The following is a 17,143-nucleotide window of genomic DNA, read 5'->3' as shown; positions in this document are numbered from 1 at the left end:
AGCCAGCCCACCCAGGCCCGCGTCCACCTGCCTCCTCCTTGGACACCCTCCCGGCCTTCGTGTCCTTTCCTGGCACTGCCCGCGGAGACAACCACCCCCCGGGGGGCCGGAGCGCGCTGGACCGCAGCGGCCAAGCCGCCGACGTCTCCACCGTGGCGGGGGTGGGCGACAAAGTGGCCAGGAGCAGACTTCGCGGCAGGGTTCAAGCAAGGCCTGCACGCAGGGCCCTTGCACGCCCCGGAGCTCGGCTTGCTGACCCGCCGGAGCCAGGAAAATATCCTAAGGATGTAGTGCCTCTGCTGGCCGCCTTGGGGTCACGATTTCGAAGGTGCGTCCTTCACGGGCCGGAGAGCGGTTGGACCCACGAGGCGGCTGCAGGAGGCGTCGGCCTCCCGGAACACCTCTCCTAGCAACACCCACGACAGCCGTCTCGCGAGGGATCCTAGGGAATGTAGTTCTTCTTTGCCCGCTCGGGACCCAGTCATCCGGACTACATTTCCCATAGCACTCCGCGCGTATTTCCCTAAGTCTCGCGAGAATTCTGGCCGGATCCACCCGGCAAGCGGGCTCTTGCGTGAGCCGCCGGGAGTTGTAGTCTTCTTCCAGAAGCCGCACCCGCCTGCGCCGGGGCGAGGATGGAGGAGAGACTACAAGTCCCAGGTGGCGCGGCGTGGCTGTCCGCGGGGCGGGGGGTACGAAAGAGGAACCCGGGGGCGCGGGGTGAGTGAAGGGCTGGGGCGGGAGGGGGCGGCAGGCCGGACAAAGACCGGGAGGTAGGGGTTGTTGCGGGCCGCCTGAGGCCCAGCGGACTCCCCCAGTGTCCGGCAGTCCGCCGCCGCCTGGCCCGGGAGCCGGGAGGAAGTGCGGTGGGCACGCAGACGGACTCAGGGCCAGAGGGCTGCGAGGAGGCGCCCTGGAGCCGGCAGGGCGCGGGCTCGGAGGAGGCGGGGGCGGCCCTGGGTCCCGGGGCTGCCCAGTAGTGCGGTCAGCGACTCGGGTCTCCAGCTCTGTTGGTCCACTACGCCGAAGCGGCGTTCAGCGTGCAGTTTGGGCCGGGTGTGGACGCGTTTCTTACTGCACCTCTTGGCTGGATTCTGAACTGCAGAGCCCTGCAGATTTGAAGGTGTCAGTCAGACTTGTCCTTGTTGTGGTCGTTTGTCTCTTAGTGTTGTATGCAGGGAAGGCAGAAGTGAGAGGGGCTTCTTCGCGTTTTTTTGTTTGTGTTGTTGGTTTTTGTGGTGCTGGGTATTGAACCCTGAGCCTCACACGTGCTGGGCCGTGTGAGCTCTGCTGCTGAGCCCTACCGCTTCCCCCACGGTTTTCCTCTGGTGAAAACCTCGCAGACAGTGTTTGCTTGAAGGCCCAGCCTGGGCGGTCAAGGCTGGGAAGGAAGTTTCACAGCGCACCTCATTGTCCTGTTTTATTTCTTGCTAAGAGCTACTGATCAGTAGTTTGTGTTGGGCCAGGATTAATGGCTACTGTATTTTTAGTAGCTCGTAGAAGGAAACGAGATCTGGATTTTATTTTCCTGACACATCCTGCTCCCAATATTCTTCCCAAAAGCCAAGTAAGCAAACATCTTGACAGGCAGTCACCTGAGCTATCTGGTCCATAGGTAGCACCCCTGTGTGCCAAAGGCACCTCCGGCCCCCCCACCCCCTTCCTCCTGGTTGTTCTCCCTGTTAACCTGGGTTTATCAGGTAGCTTGTTTAAAGAACAACCTCTTGCCACCGTATCACTGAGGTTTTGGCACCCTTAGTGTGGAGCCACCCTGGATAGGCCCCAGGTCCAGCCCTGCTCTGGTGGCAGCAACACCAGAGGTCTAGAATTCTTTTTTTTACAGCCCATCAGATGGCTGGCAGCGCTTGTTCTCTGTCAAAGCACAAGATGGAATTTTAGATCAGGAGGGTAAGTTCACCGGTTTCGAGCTTTCTGTTCTCTAGGGTCCTCTCAATCTCCCTGATCAGCAGATGGAGTGACTCACTAGAGTTGCAGAACCCAGAGAGGGGTCCCGTCATTCTCTGTCCTGGCTGACCTTAGAGGACAAGGGTCAAAACGTTGGCTGCTTTTTCCTTGGCCCTTTTACTTCCTTGACTTTTGTCTCCAAGTTTTTGGTTTTAAACACCCAGCAAGCCTGTTTCACCAGTCAGATGGCCCAAGTCGTGACTTAGTCCGGAGTTCAGTTTCCTTTTTCTCAAAGTGGACCATGATGGAGCAACCAGTACTGTCCCCTGACTCTCCTGCAGTTGGCTGTCAGCAAGTTCACCAGCACCATGAATCCTCATCATGGGAATGGGGTTCCTTGGAGAGCCAGGCCTGCCCAAGAAATCTGGAGCAGAGGCTACTCTCGGGTTCCATCTGGGTTGCTAAGCTTGGTCTTGAGATTTTCAAAGTAGAAAATGAACTGCATTTAGTTACTTGTTGAAGTGTGATTTACGTCCAGTGAGGGGCACAGGTCTGGTATCCAGTTCCATGGGTTCTGATACACACATCCACCCACTTACTCCATGCTCCTGTCAGATGTAGTACCTGCCCGTCATCCCTTGAGGTTGCCTTTCAAGCCTTTCAGGACCGTGCCTCAGCAAGTGTTTGTGACCTGACCACTTTCTGTAGTGTCATGGAGTCACATCCCACCTACAGCTGTGCCACCCACCACTCAGCCATATGGGTGTATTTCTGGTGTGGCTAAAGAAGTTATGTGCAATTTTGGACCGTTTTTGTGGGCATGTGTTTTTCTTTCTCTTGGGAGGACAGCAGGAGTGCCACTGCCATGGCCAGGTATGCAGTTCCTCAGCTCTGCATCCCCACCATCCAGGTGCCTGGTGTCTGTCATTCATCTCCCATGGTGTGATGATGGCATGCATTTTTCTTCTGTGTATTATGTGCTCAGATGTCTGTTCTGAAGTGTCTCAAGGCTTCATCATGTTTTTTATTACTGAGTTGTGACAGTCTAATCTGTATTCTATAAACAGGGCTTTTATTAGGTAGTATTTGTCTTGCAAATATTAACACCCCACACTCTTTTTTTTTTTTTTTTTTTTTTGGCTTCAGGGGATTGAACCCAGAGGTTCTTTACCACTGAGCTATGTTCCAATCATTTTTAAGATTTTGAGGGGCTTCACTAAATTGCCTTGGCCTCCAGAGTCCCATTCTTTGAACTGCCTATTCATGTTATCAATAGTGTAATTTACATTTTTTTATTTTGGAACAGATTTAGACTCTTATTTTGGGACAGATGCACTTGCCCCGAGATAACGGCTCACCTGACCTTGTTCGAACTTGCCCTGAGATAACAACGGGCTCACCTGACCTTGGTGCCCTTATAAGTTATGGGGCTGCAGTGGCATCACTGTGCATGTCCCCAGCTTTGCCCCTCCAGGGCCCAATGCAGGACCCCACATTGTGTTTGGCTGCTGTGTCTTCCCCAGGCTGTGGCTGTGTCTCACTCTCTGGTGAATTCTTAGGATCTGAAGAGGCTTGGTGGAGTGTTTGTAGAACATCCTGTTTGGGTTCCTCAGGTGGACTGACATGAGGGACTGTCACGTCACTCATGGCAGACTGAAGGAGCACCAGGGGTGATCAGGTGAGGTGCTGATCCCATCACACCCCTTTAGGGCATCTCTGATGTCCACAGAATACCCCTGGCCTGGTTGAGATGGTGTTTGTAGGTGTCTGCTGCAGAGTTGCTCCTTTCCCCTGTCCCTGCTGTCTTACAGTGAGTCTCTGTCCAGCCCATGCTGGGGATGCTATCTGGGATTCCTCTGTAAAGAGTGTCTCTTTTGTGGTGTGTTTGGCCATCAGTCATGCACTTTCACCAGCGTGGACGTGCCCTGCACTGGCTGTGGTTCATGCACTGTTGCCAGCATGGACACACCCTGCACTGGCCATGGTTCATGCACTGAGGCCAGTGTGGACGTGCCCTCCACTGTCTGTGGTTCATGCACTGTCACCAGCGTGGACATGCCCTGCTCTGGCTGTGGTTCATGCACTATTGCCAGCATGGACGCACCCTCCACTGTCTGGTTCATGCACTGTGGCCAGTGTGGACGCGCCCTCCACTGACTGTGGTTCATGCACTGTCACCAGTGTGGACGTGCCCTGCACTGGCCATGGTTCATGCACTGTCGCCAGTGTGGATGTACCCTGCACTGGCTGTGGTTCATGCACTGTTGCCAGCGTGGTCGTGCCCTGCACTGGCCGTGGTTCAAGTATTGTCACCAGTGTGGCACTGTGCACTGGCTGTGGTTTGGGGCTCGGCCACGTATTTCTGCTTGTGTAGTCTCAGCTTTGGTGTTGGGGCACTTTCATCTGGCTACTGTCTTTTTGATTTTTGAGCACTTTCTTTCTCATGCTATAAGGTACTTTGGGCTCATGCTCCTATGTTTCCTGCCCTAGACCCAGGATCAGCCACTTCTCCAGGGAGCCCTCATTCCTAAGATTGGAGGGTGGTCTTAGAAACTAGAATCTAGGGGGCTGGGGATATAGCTCAGTTGGCAAAGTGCTTGCCTCACATGCACAAAGCCTTGGGTTCAATCCCCAGCACCGAGAGAGAGAGAGAGAGAGAGAGAGGGGGGGGGGGGGGGAGGGAGGGATATATATGAGAATCAAGGCCCAGGTGCTCCTTTTGCTTCTAGGACCTCAGTGGACAGAACTTGCTGATAGATCTGATTACATAATCAGATCTATGTGTCTGTAATCTCTAACCTGGAACATGCTGTTAGGCTGTTGCCACTCTGGGTAAGACCCTGTTGCCCACCATCTGCAGCCCATTTCCTTCTTCATTCAGCCCCAGTGTGCATGCAGAGCACCCTCAGAATTGTTCCTCATATCCCTTAGGCTGGTCAGAAATAAAGTTACCAAGTAGAGCACAGAGTTCTATGAGTTACAGTAGAGTTTTTTGTTTTGTTGTGTTTTGTAAATTCCTTAGGATTATATGTAAACAATTGTATCATCTGTATTGAGACAGTTTTACTTTTTCCTTTCTAAACCTTTTTTTTTTTTTTGGTACCAGGGGTTGACCCTGAGGGGTCCTTAACCATTGAGCCACATCCCCAGCCTGTTTTTGTTTTTTATTTTGAGACAGGGCCTCACTAAGTTGCTGAGCCTTTCTAATGTTTATGGCTTTTCTTTTCTTTCTTTTTTCTTTTCTTTTTACTACATTGGCTAAAACCATAGAACAGTGATAAATAATGTAATGACCTTATTAAAAAGGAGAAAAACACATGATCACTCCAGTAAATGTTGAAAAAGCATTTAATAACATTTAAACCCCTTTCATGATGAAGGAAAAACCTCTTAGCAAACTAGGAGGAGAAGGGAGCTTTGTCTGTGTGATAAAAGGCATCTGTGGAAGACCTACACTAGATGTTGTACTTAGCAGTGAAAAACATGAAGTACTTTATTCCTAAAATCAAGCAGCTAGCATTGTGCCTGGAGTCCTTACCTTGGCAGTAAGGTCAGAGGTAAAAACCAAGTTGGTTTCATCAGAGCATAGAGGACAAGTAAAACTGCATTTGCAAGTGATGTGGTTATGTAGAGATCCTAAGAGATATTTTTTTTAAAAAAAGCTGAGTATATTAAGTGAAATCACGAAGATCTTGGAAATAAAAGTTTATATGTAGAAATTAACTGTTCTGTTATGTATTAACAGCAAACCATTAGAAAATGAAATTAGAAATTCTTTTCTGTTTATAATCATACCAAGAAATAAAGTATTTAGTAGTAAGTCTAACTAAAGATATGCAAAACCTCTTCACTGAGAACACGGAGCACTGGCTGTGGGAAACTGAAGTGACCTAGCATGGGGGAGAGCGTGTTTGAAGTGGAGGACTTGACATTGTTGGAAGACCAGTCCTCCCTGCAGAACTCATGCAAGCCTTTTCTGTGAACTGACAAGCTGATTCTCAAACGAGGATATGCATGTGACCTAGAACGGCCCACACTGTTGTCAAAAGCGGGTTCTTGTGGCCTGACCTCTAGCTGTGTATACGCAGCTTCAGCAACGCAGTATCCTGCAGCTGAGGGGCTGTGCAGTGATGCCGAAGAGGACAGCAGTTGCCCAGCACAGAGACAAGTACAGCAAGGCTGGGATGGCGGTTAGAACAGGTTTACTGCAAGGCCAGGGAAAGACTGAGGGGCACCCTAGACAGGGGTGGGCAGTGGTGAGGGAGAGGAGGCCCAGCCTCCGTGGGTGGAGTGCCACTTAGCCACTGAAAGGCACAGATGTGCAGATCAACAAGGCACTTCCAGAGGCCCTGTGCCATGTGGCATAGCCAGACACAAGCTATACATGCTAAGTGACCCCTTTGTAAGAAGTTCTAGAATACAGCTCAGTGCAGTGGCATATGCCTTTAATCTCAGCGGCTTGGGACACTGAGGCAGGAGGACTGCGAGTTCAAAGCCAGCCTCAGCCACTTAGCCAGGCAGTAAGCAATTCAGTAAGATCCTGTCTCTAAATAAAATACAAAAAAGGGCTAGGGATGTGGTTCAGTGTTAAGCACCCCTGAGTTAAATCCCTGGGACCAAAAAAACAAAGAGATTTTAGAAAGCAGATTTGTGGGTTTTAGAAAGCAGTGGGTGCCCGGGCCAGGGCTGGCAGGAGAAAGGGTTGCAGAGGGCTGCACTGCAGGTGCCCTGATGATGTGCAGTCTCACAGATACGTGGTGTGCATAGCTTTCCAGACCCCCCAGGTTGTGTGTTGTAAGTGGACGAAGTCTGTTGTGTGCCAATTGAACCTCAATAAAATTGACTAAGCAGTGCCAGTGTGACTGGAGTCTTGGACTTTTGGTTCCTTTTGTGACTTGACCTGGCCCTGGTTACCTCTCCCAGAAAGTGAGAAGGGACCCTGACACCAGTTTTCCCCAGGGCCTGGGGAGATCTACTGAGCACATGTTAAATGGACAAAAAGAAAGGATGAGACTCGACCACATCCTGTAGGTGAGGGGCTCCATCTAAGAGGACTAGCCGTGAAGGAGGACTTCAGGAAGTGTGCACTTTTAGTGGGGTGGATCGCTGGCACTCTTCCAGAAAAGGCAAGCGCTGCTTAGGCAGGAGGGCACTGGACCTGGCTTCATAGAAAACTATCCTGCAGGACTGGACACTGTCTGGACCACACCGTGTGGTTACTTTGCCAACAGACCTGGATGAATCTGGCATAAAGCAAATTACGGGACAGATGTGGGCCCCTCCCTGTCAGGGGACCAGAGCTTGTGCCTTCAGTCTTTGCCTTCCTGGGCTGTGTGGACCCCATAGTCCTCTCCCCAGGATCCCCAAGGGGGAACTTGCCCACTACCCTGGGCCAGTCAGAGAGCACCGTTCCTTGTTCCCCAGCCTCAAACTGGAACATCTCTGCATTCTTCCTGAGGACCTGCCTGGAAAGGAAGTGGGGACTGCTGCTGTGGAAGAGTGTCCTCGGTGCCAAGGTGTCCTACAGTGTGCTGCTCCCACCCCGCAGCTGTGTTTAAGTGCAGAGTTTCCTGGAGGTAACTAACATGAAAATATGTATCCAGCAGTGTCTGGGACATTACGCCATGAGAATCACCCTGTGAGTTAAGTGAAATTTGTTGAAAGTAATACAAATGGGGGGCTGGGGCTGTAGCCCAGTGGTAGAGCGCCTGCCTTGCATATGTGAGGCACTGGGTTCCATCCTCAGCACTACATAAAAATAAATAAAGATATTATGTCCATCTACAACTAAAAAAAAAAGTAGTACAGATGATATCACTTCAAGGTTGTGTGGTGGGTGCTGCTAATGCTCTCTCTTACGTTACAAATGTGAGGTGAAGCCAGGCCTGCTGACCTGGGATCCCAACAACTGGGGAGGCTGAGGCAGGGGAGATCCCAAGTTCCAGGCCAGCCTCAGCAATTAAATGAGACCCTGTCTCAAAAAAAAAAAAAAAAAAAAAAAGGACTGGGGATACAGCCCAGTGGTAAAGCACCCAAGTTCAGTCCCCAGTACCAGAAAACAATAAACATGTTGTGACTACTAAGCCACATGATGGTCAGGTGTCAGGAGTTAGGGTGAAGAAGTCTCCTTGCACTGTGTTTGCTCCCGGGGTCCCTCCGCCCAGGACTAGAACTTTTTGAACTCTAGCATTATTCTGGACCTATGTCTGCCTGCCCTAGGGACCTAGCCCCCATGGGGAAAAAGTCTGGGTGACAGTGCCCAAGACTCCAACAGAACCTTGAGAGGTGTCATCTGGTCTTGGGAGACCAGAGATGCAGTGCCCTCGTTTGCAAACGCCAACCCAGTGAACCTGTTGGCGAGAGATCAGGATGCCCCTCTGACCAACTCTGGACTCACCTTGCTGGGAAAGTGGTCTTTACAGTGACCAGCAGCAGGCCTCACCTAATGGTCTTGATTCACAGGCCTTGGACCCTGGGCCTGCAGAGCTCAACGGTCAGGCCGATGAACTCCACGCCCTCTGGCCAGGCTTTCTACTGAGCACCTGGGTGAGGAGCTGATGTCTGCAGCTCTCATCCTGGAGGGGCAGGTAAGGGTGCCCTGGACCGCACCCACAGACCTCACAAGGCAGGGGCCTGTGCGCATGCCCCTGCTTGCCACAGCCCATCAAGCCTGCCAGGTCCTCCCCAGCTCTGGGCACTCTCACTGGCATTGCAGCCCCTCCCCTTTCTCACGCTGCACCCCCCACTTCAGAGATGCTCCTTTTGCAGCCTGCCCCTTCCAACTATGGCTCCACCTCCCTGACATGTTCCCGTCTTTTCCTGCTTGTGTCCCTGGCACTGCCCTCCTCTCTCGCAGGCCCCGCTGTCCTCCTGCTCCTGGCATGGCACTGCAACGCTTCACGCTCCTGGCTGGCCTTCTGGTGGGAGTTGCCAGCAAGTCCACAGAAAGCGAGGTTGGTGTTCCTGTCACATGTCCAGGTGGCCATTCTCCAGGGAGGCAGTGGGCCCTTCCCCTTTAACCTTAGGAGTCTTGGCACTCAGCCCTAGGGATGATGGAGTTCCCTGCTGGGGTCCAAGGGGCTTGTATCTTGAAGAGGGCAGCAGACATGCCCCCATATGGTGGCTGTTTGGTTCTACCTTCTAGAAGACTGCCAGACCTACTTGTTTCTGTAGAGCACACAGGGTCTCTGCAGATGCAGCCTGGAGCTGCCTGCCCACTTGCTACTTGTTCAGGAGAGCAACAGTGGGGTATCATGGCTCTGCCAAGCTGGTGACACTCCAGTATGCTGAGCTTTGGTGTCCAGAAGAGCTGAGCCAGGGCCAGGTGGCAAGAGGGTGGGGCATCCCTCACTGACCGGACCAAGGCTAGTGTGAGGGTGCAGCCACTGGGCCTCGGCCCCTCCTATGTGGCCTTGATGCTGCCCTGTGTCACTCACACTCCTCAGATGCCCCTCACTATTCACCAAACTAAAGTCACAGGAAACAATGGCCCAGCAGTGACAGTAGATCACACCTGGGGACACCCCTGCCTCAAGGTCTGTCAGCTGCCCTGCTGTCAGTGAAGGCCAGCGCTCAGCATGTGTACTGTACATGGGTTCAAGGGTTGGGCCTGAGTTCATTTCCCCTGAACAGCTGACCTGGCCTGGGCACTTTGTCTGAGACCAAGCTGCAAAATCAAGGGGCATAGATGGAATTGCAGAGGGCATCAGTGAAGTGCCCATCCCTGTGGGGGTATGTTGGTCGTGCCAAGCCTTGGCAAGGCCCTGGCCAGCCTCCCAGTATTCATCGTGGTCCAGAAGAGTGTCCTTTTTCTCAAGACCGTGTCATTAGAACTGGTACTACAGTTCCTGGAGTGACTGATATTAATGATTCACTGACAGGAGTGTCTGCCCTGTTTCTCCCTGTGGCCCACAAGGTGAGAGGTTGAGGCTGGAGCAGCTCTGCCCCGACCAGGGAGACCCTGTGGAGAAGGGGCCTTGGCCACCTCAACTTCCCTAGTGAGGTCTTAAGGGCAGGGAGAGGAGACCCCATGAATGTACGCCCACAGCCTGGGACATCTCCCCAGGTGGGGCTGGACACCTTCCTACCCCCGTAGGTGAGGAAGTGTTCTTTTCCTCAGCCGTGTGACTGAGGCACCTGCGACAAGGGACAGACGTATGAGAGAAAGCCTTTGAATGTGAGTTTTACATTACATGGGAGCCTTCATAAGGAAACGGTGTCCCAGAGAAGTGGCGATGCTGAGTGATTGTGCGCAGGCCTGAGGAAGAGGGATGGTCCTGACCAAGTGTGCTGGATGGAGAGTGTGATCTGATGGCCATGAACCAGGATCTGTCCAGGCGGGTTGGTCAAGATTCTTCTCTGTATCTTTCTCTCCTTGGGCATGGGCAAGGCCCTCTCCCTTGGGGTCTCCTGGTCTGCCTGAGGGACAGAGGGCAGAGGAGGTCAGAGAGACCTGCTTTTGCTCTTTCTCAAATGCACAGAATTCTGAGTCCTATCACCTCCAGGCCGCAGTGCAGATCAGGCTCCCAGGGCCTCTCCTGCCTGGCCTTTGGGAGTGAGGAGGCTGCTGTGGAACCTGTCTGGTGGGTCTGGGCCCCAGGCAGTTCATGTGGTCATCCAGTGTTCAATGGCCACACGCCCTGCACAGCTCAGACAGTGCTATCCTCACCTTGGAGGGGCGTCCAGGGCCACGGGGGAGAATGGAACAGTGACTCTTGAGATATGTCTGGTCAGTCGTCCAGTCTCCACCCTGCTGCATGGGATCTCCCTGGCTCACTCTGTACTACACTGAAGTTTTCCCTGGAGACTGCCCAGAGTGGGGCTCTTGCAGGGGCAGGCATGTGTCCTCGCCTGCTTCTAGGCCAAGGGGGAAGCTGGGAGCCTGTTGCTGACTAGAAGAGGCAGAGCCATGAACGCTCACAGTGGACTGACAGTGTTGCCCTTGCAGAGCCTGCTATTGTCACCCCTCCAGGCCCAGCAGCCTGAGTGCTGTGTGGACGTGATGGACGCCAACACCACCTGCCCAAGCACAGGCCTGTGTGGCCCAGGTGAGCCACTTTGTCATAAGCAGTCCCCTGAACAGCTATCAAGCCACCAGCCCATGGTAGGCATGTGTCCCTGCCCGCCCCTCTTCAGTGGTGAGGACAAGAAGGGTTTAGCCCCAGTACAGCTCATGTCCAGTGCTAGCTTCCAACACCCACTATCAATATTTATGGACTCTGTCTCTGGCCTCAGTGCTGTGCTGAATGTTGGAAAGAAGTACAGGAATGATACCCAGTCGCTACCCTTACAGGAAGCTGGAAGACAGCTGCTCACAGGCTGTTGGCCAGTAGGAGCTAGGCCACTCCGGCACCTGGGCAGGGAGAGGGTGGGACTTCAGGTAGTGAGAGTCTGATAAGGAAATTTGGCTTGATCCTGCAGGGAGACCCTGGGGGGGACAGTACAAGGATGCAGTAGTTTCAGATGAGGGTTGTATCTGCCCTGAGTGGGTCCCAGTGAGTGTGGAGTGCCTGAGGCAGCTGCACGCATGCCCTGAAGGAAGTGGTCCTGGGGGAGCCGTGGTCCATGAGCCTGGGTGGCAGGAGGTGGAGGCCAGGCCTCCAGTTCTCCAGAGCATGAGGCCACCACACTGTTAATCTCAGATTCCCATCACCAGCCTCTGGACTGTCTCTTAAGGTGTTCAGCAAAGGATGCGGCCTCCTCAGCACCAGGCCTCCACAGGAATCTGGGGCCAGAGTGACGTGCTTCCTGTGGTGTTTGTTTCTTTCTCTGGAGTTAGAGCCTTTTGTTCCACCCAAACTTCCAGTGTCCGTGTTTTTGAGTGATGGTTGATTTATAAACTCAAAAGATACAGAAATGCTCCAGGATACAGTGGACTGGCCTGGATTCTGCCTCTGCTGAGAGCCGCCTGCCTTCTGTGTAGGCTGCTATAGGCGCTGGAACGCGGACGGGAGCACCAGCTGCATCCGGTGCAGGAACGGGACGGTGCTGACCTATAACAGCTCTGAGTGCAGAAGCCGTATGTCTCCCAGATTGCTGCCCCCATACTCCTCCCAGGTCCTGGACTTCTCACAGGGGTCCACATCTCCAATTTTGGGGAAACTGGAGTGGCCACCCTTGTCCCCACAGAACCACTATCCATCAGCAAATAGCCCCCAGGAGCCCTTTCTTCCTGAGTCCTGTGTCCATGAGGAGCAGCTGTGGGGCGAGGACTCTCTAGTGTCTGGTCTGAGGTTCAGGCAGGGTTGGGGTCTTGCTGGGGTCCTGTGCCTGGCCCTGGCCTCCCCTCTGTTCTGCTCCCCACAGTTGCTGCCTGGGGTGCGCAGTTCCCCATGAACAGAAGCACAGGGCTGCCTGGACGGCCACATTTTGGTAAGTCTTAATTCACCTGGCCAGAGCCAGGCCTGGGGTAGAGGCTCCTTAGAGCCATTGCAGCACAGACCCTGACAGGGTACTGATGGGCCACGATCAGACTTCAGACCCAGCCATGCGCTCTGTGACAGGGACCCTGACCATGAAATAGGGATTTCTGAGAATCCAGTGGCTCATGAGGCTGAGGTCTGAGGGCTGAGTGTGGCAGGTACTGGGTGTGCCCTGGTGTGGGGGGGTGCCATATCCTCCACGGTCTCAGAAGGGCTGTTGGTGGAAGCCTTCACTGCCGCACCTTCTGTCTGGTCCTTGCCTCATCCCATGGCTGCCATGGCCCCTGTGACCTCAGGCCCCGGCAGGAGTCTGCCCATCCCCAGTGGTGTTTCCAGGGCATAGGCTTCTAAGACGGCAGGCATATGGGCCACACAGAAATGCCTGCCACAGCACTGTCCTCGGGATGTTCCCTGTCTCTAGGTAGTCACTTCTCCCTGGCCTGCAGTCTACTTGAGTTGAGGGCCTGGTCAGGCCGGGGGTGGGGGTGTGGGTAGGAGTGGCTGGGGAGGGTGGGACCAGGTGAGAGGGAAGATCCGGACAAGGCAGGAGCTGGGACAGGGGCCAGCACCCAGGGGGAGGGCACCATAGTCAGGGAGTGAACCCAGCTCCAGAGCAAGGTTGCCTCCTTTGCTTGAGGTGCCTGAGTTGCTGTGGGGAACATCATCCCAGCCACTCATCTAGCAGCCCTGGGCTGGACCTGGGTCCGAGATCTTAGGCTCAGAGCTCTGTTCTGAGAGGCTCAGCTCTTCCCAGGAATCTGAGCCTGGACTTTTCCTCCCCAGAAAATATGTTTGAGCTCCAAGGTGGCCTCAGGCCCAGCACTGGCCTGGACTGCAGAAGCCAGCAGCACAGAGCAGTGTCCCATAGGGAGGGGCCAGCTCTGACAGCTCATGGCCTCCTACAGCACAGGGCTAGTGGGATGGCAAGGCCATGGGTCTGGCAAGGGCACCTGTGCCTCAGGGTGAAAAGGTGGCTTCCCCAGGCACCTAAAGCATCTCCTCTATCCCATGGTCACAGATTGTCCACAGTCCTTGGCCCTGAGCCATCCTGTCCTGACACTGAGCAGGTACAGATGGGCAAGGAGCAGCTGCCAGCACCCGAGAGGTAGAGTGTGGCAGAAGCACCTGCTGCAGGTTGGAGCTCTGACCCTGCACAGTCTCAGGGGGAGCCTAGGGTCTGAACTTCTGGAGCATGGAATTCATGAAGGCTTCTTCCCCTTTTACCTTCCCCCTCCCTCTCCCCAGGAAGCCTGGGCCTCTGTCCAGGTGTGCTGGCCCCTTGCTCCCTGTGAGGGCTCAGGTGTGTTCAGGAATGGTGGCCTGGGTTGGGCGTGTTGAGACTGGCCACTAGAGTGGCTGATTTGCCTGTAGGGGGTTCCCACGTAGCAGCTTCCCTCTTCCTGGGGACGTTCTTCGTCAGCGCAGCTCTCATCCTCTGTGTGGCTGGGTTCTTCTACCTCAAGCGCTCCAGTAAGCTCCCCAGGGTCTTCTACAGGAGAGACAAAGGTACTGCACCCCTCCTCCCCCCACTCAGGGGCCTAGGTGCTGCCCAAAGGGACAGAGCAAGTGCCAGGACCCCTCTCTGCCTACCCTGCACCAACATTTGGGTGCCTTCTGGGGGCTACTATAGCTTCAGGTCCTGAGAGTCCAAGGCTGGGCTTCTGCTGCTGGTAGGAGTCTTGGGGTCTCCAGTCAAGATAGGTGCCTTGGGGTCAGCTCCCAGAAATGCCCACCCAGCATTTCTGCCTTCCAGGCCATCCCTAGAGCAGAGTCGACCCTGGGTGTGGCCATCTCAGGTGGCCCAGGGAACCCCAGTGGAGGCACCCATGCCCTTATGAATAACTTGGGGCTGATGGCCACTGCCTCACTTGCAGCACCTCTGGGAACCCAGAGGATGGAGGGGTCTCTGTCCCCCACACTGGGTTCTTTGAGCCAGAGAAACCACCTGAGGAGCATGGCTTGTATGCTCTGGGAAAGTGGGAGGGAGGTTTCTGGGAGGTGGCTCTTCCTGGGATGCTTGAGTGGCTTGCCCCAGGTGCAGGCCATGAATGTGGCAAAGCTGAGACTCAGCTGAGGGCACTGCTGGGCAGAAGAGTGGAAGTGGTACCAGACCCAACCTGGATCCTGGGAAGAGCCTCTGCCTGCCTGTGGACCTCACTGGATGCAGGCAGCTGCTTGGCTCCAGGGTGATGTGCTGTTTTCTTCTGCAGCCCCAGGCCTGCAGCCTGGCGAAGTCGTAAGTAATCCACACCCTCCCGGCTGAGCGTCCTGGGCTCCGTGTCCCATGCTGAGCACCCAAGATCTCACTCTGCCTCTCTCTCCTTTCAAGGCTGCAATGATCCCCCCACCACAGTCCTCAGGTAAAGGCAGGTTATGTCACCCGGGGGTTCTTGTCTCTGGGCCAGTTTCCAAATGCCAGACCCAGGGACCTCTACAGGTTTGTCCCTAGACACACATGCCCCCCTCTTGGGTGCCAAGGAGACCACTACATGAAGGAGGGACCCCTGGTGCCCATCAGCCTACATGGCTGTGTGCTGCCCCTTCCTCTTCAGGTATTGAGACTGAGAGAGGAGAACCCAACACAGGGCCAGACCTTCCCCTCACTTCCTCCAGCCCTGCTCAAGTCCATCTCTGCTTGAAGGGTACAGGGAGCAGGTCAGCCCCTGGGTCTTGCCCCACCAGGCACCCCCACCCAGTTGTGACCCACTATAAGAGGAGACTGTGAAGCTAAGTCCCTGACCACAGTCACAGCTGTGAGCCCAGAGCAGAATCACCCAGCCTCCCTCCCCAGGCCATGCTCTTCCCACTGTGCAGAGGTCTGGGCGGGGACAGGCAGCGTGTTCCTCTCCTCTGGGGCACAGCAGTTCCTAACCAAGGCCCAGCCTACCTGTTCCAGGCAGCACTTGGCTCAGGTCTGAAGCAGCCTCATCCACAGCATCTGCAAGAGCACAGGGGCCCCAGGTGGCTGGGGCCTCATGGCAGAGTATACCCCAGGTGGCTTAGACAGCAGGAGCTCTCTGACAGCTCTCAAGGTTGGAAGTTAGAAACCAAGGAGTGGGAGAGGGGGACACTGGCTCCCAGGTCTGTGGGACCCTCCTACCTTCTCAGCTCCTAGGCAGTTAGGTGTCCCTGGGCTGTGGCTGCCTCCCCTCTGTCTCTGCTCCCTCTGAGGAGGACACTGGGCATGGCATTTAGGGCCCACCTGGTTGAGGCAGGAGGGTCTCATCTGAGATCTAAATCACATCTTCCCAGACCTTTTTCCCAAATGAGGTCACACTTGCAGGCTCTGGGGCTTAGGACATGGTCCTAGAAATGCATAATGCCTGCACTTTAGTCTTAAGGGACAGCCGGGCCCTGATCCAGGCCCAGATGTGTGGGTGCAGGGTCCCAGGGTTTAATGGGAAACAGCCAGGCTAGGCTCCCGGGGGCATCCGGCAGGAGGAACTGTCTCTTGACAAGTGGGAGCCTGTGGGAGCTCTAAGGGCAGGAGCGCCTGGTCTCTTCCTTGGTCAGAGTCAACAGGCCCCTGTGGTGCCCCACACCTCCAGCTACATCCTCAGCCGTCCTCGAGCCTCTGTCCCTGGCTCTGACACAGCTCATCTCTGACCCCATTTCAGTGCGAAAACCAAGATATGTCAGGCGCGAGCGGCCTCTGGACCGGGCCATGGACCCTTCTGCCTTCTCCACAGCAGAGGCCCGAGTCAGCAACGTCTGACCTGGAAGCTGATCAAGACTGCACTACCTGCAGCTCTGAGGCTGGGGGACTCCTCAATGAGCCCCCCACACAAAGGGCTTGTCACCTGGGGCTTGGGACAGGCCAGACCTGGCTCCCAGTGAGTGACAGGCTGAATGGGAACCACCCACTGGTTCTTGAAAGTCCTTTTGCGCCATCCACACTGCTTGGTTTGACCAACAGGAGCGGGCAGATGTGAGACTGGGGGCTCAGGCCACCGCCAGACCCACATAGCCAGAACTGTTAGCAGACGGCAGGGGTCACTAGGCTGCTTTGCACCTTGAGAAACCAGGGGAGGCTCTACCCTCTGGAGTCCATGGTAGCAGGACCCCTCCAGAACCCCCAGCCCAGTGGCCCCCACAGACCCTCTAAGAGGAGTGAAGCTGAGGCCTGGCCGGCAGGCAGGACGAGGCTGTGAACCAGCTGCCTAAGTCTGAGGCCTCCAGGTCGTCTTGCTCCTGTGGTGGCTGGGAGGCCACAGCCACACCCTCAGGAGCTACAGAACTGAGTTCCCTGAGGCACTGCTGTCCCAATCCCAGTCCTTGCACCCCAGGCATGACACACTGGCCGGCAGACACCCAGGCTGGGCACCCACAGTGTCCACACATGGGTCTTCCACCTCCGAATCCCCAGGTTTTCGGGCCCGTGGAAGGCATGCTGGCCAGCGGCCCTTGCCCGGTGGTCCTGTCCCAGCCATCCCAGGCCACCAGACACTGCCTGCACATGGCTAGCTTGGCTGGGGCCACCAGCCCAGGCTTCCTGTAGAGGAGGCTCGATGGTGGCCGCCTCCTACGTGCTGGGCTCAGCACTTAGTGGTCTGTCACCGTCCTCAGGTGTCCTGCCTCATTTCCATTGAGCCTGGCCCACTTCTTGGGGACGTGGCTGTGCTCTTGGCACTGTGATTCTGTGTGCAGCTCATCATCCGCGAGTGGTGGACTTGATCTCCGAGGCTGGCCAGCCACTGGCCCAGCAACAGGGGTGGGGTCCCCATCTGAAGTCAAGTCGAGTAAACTATTCAGAGCTTCTCCTTCCCTGCCTTCTCAGGGTCCTAAGGGTCATCTGTTCTTTTAAATATGTGTGGCTG

At 55.1% G+C, this 17,143-nt stretch overlaps 1 protein-coding gene across 16 annotated transcripts; it reads left to right on the top strand.

The window, feature by feature from the left end:
• The first annotated feature begins 681 nt into the window (after positions 1-681).
• C10H1orf159 (chromosome 10 C1orf159 homolog) lies at positions 682-17,095 on the top strand. 16 transcript variants are annotated; one of them, XM_027947756.2, is made up of 13 exons: positions 682-720; positions 7,330-7,481; positions 8,368-8,492; positions 8,762-8,858; positions 10,853-10,952; positions 11,828-11,923; positions 12,211-12,276; positions 13,345-13,460; positions 13,572-13,626; positions 13,698-13,832; positions 14,537-14,562; positions 14,656-14,686; positions 15,944-17,095. In XM_027947756.2, the coding sequence occupies exons 4-13, from the start codon at positions 8,787-8,789 to the stop codon at positions 16,039-16,041; spliced, it is 795 nt and encodes a 264-aa protein (XP_027803557.1). In that variant the 5' UTR covers positions 682-720; positions 7,330-7,481; positions 8,368-8,492; positions 8,762-8,786; the 3' UTR covers positions 16,042-17,095. The 16 variants fall into 16 exon arrangements, with proteins under 16 accessions (XP_027803557.1, XP_027803549.1, XP_027803559.1 ...); XM_027947748.2 differs by having other exon boundaries at positions 10,877-10,952; positions 13,345-13,626; XM_027947758.3 differs by lacking the exon at positions 13,572-13,626 and having other exon boundaries at positions 13,345-13,431.
• The last annotated feature ends 48 nt before the right edge of the window (positions 17,096-17,143 follow it).

The sequence above is a fragment of the Marmota flaviventris genome, chromosome 10, assembly GCF_047511675.1.
Source record: "Marmota flaviventris isolate mMarFla1 chromosome 10, mMarFla1.hap1, whole genome shotgun sequence".
Classification (NCBI taxonomy): domain Eukaryota; kingdom Metazoa; phylum Chordata; class Mammalia; order Rodentia; family Sciuridae; genus Marmota; species Marmota flaviventris.
This window is presented reverse-complemented; position numbering and strand designations above follow the sequence as displayed.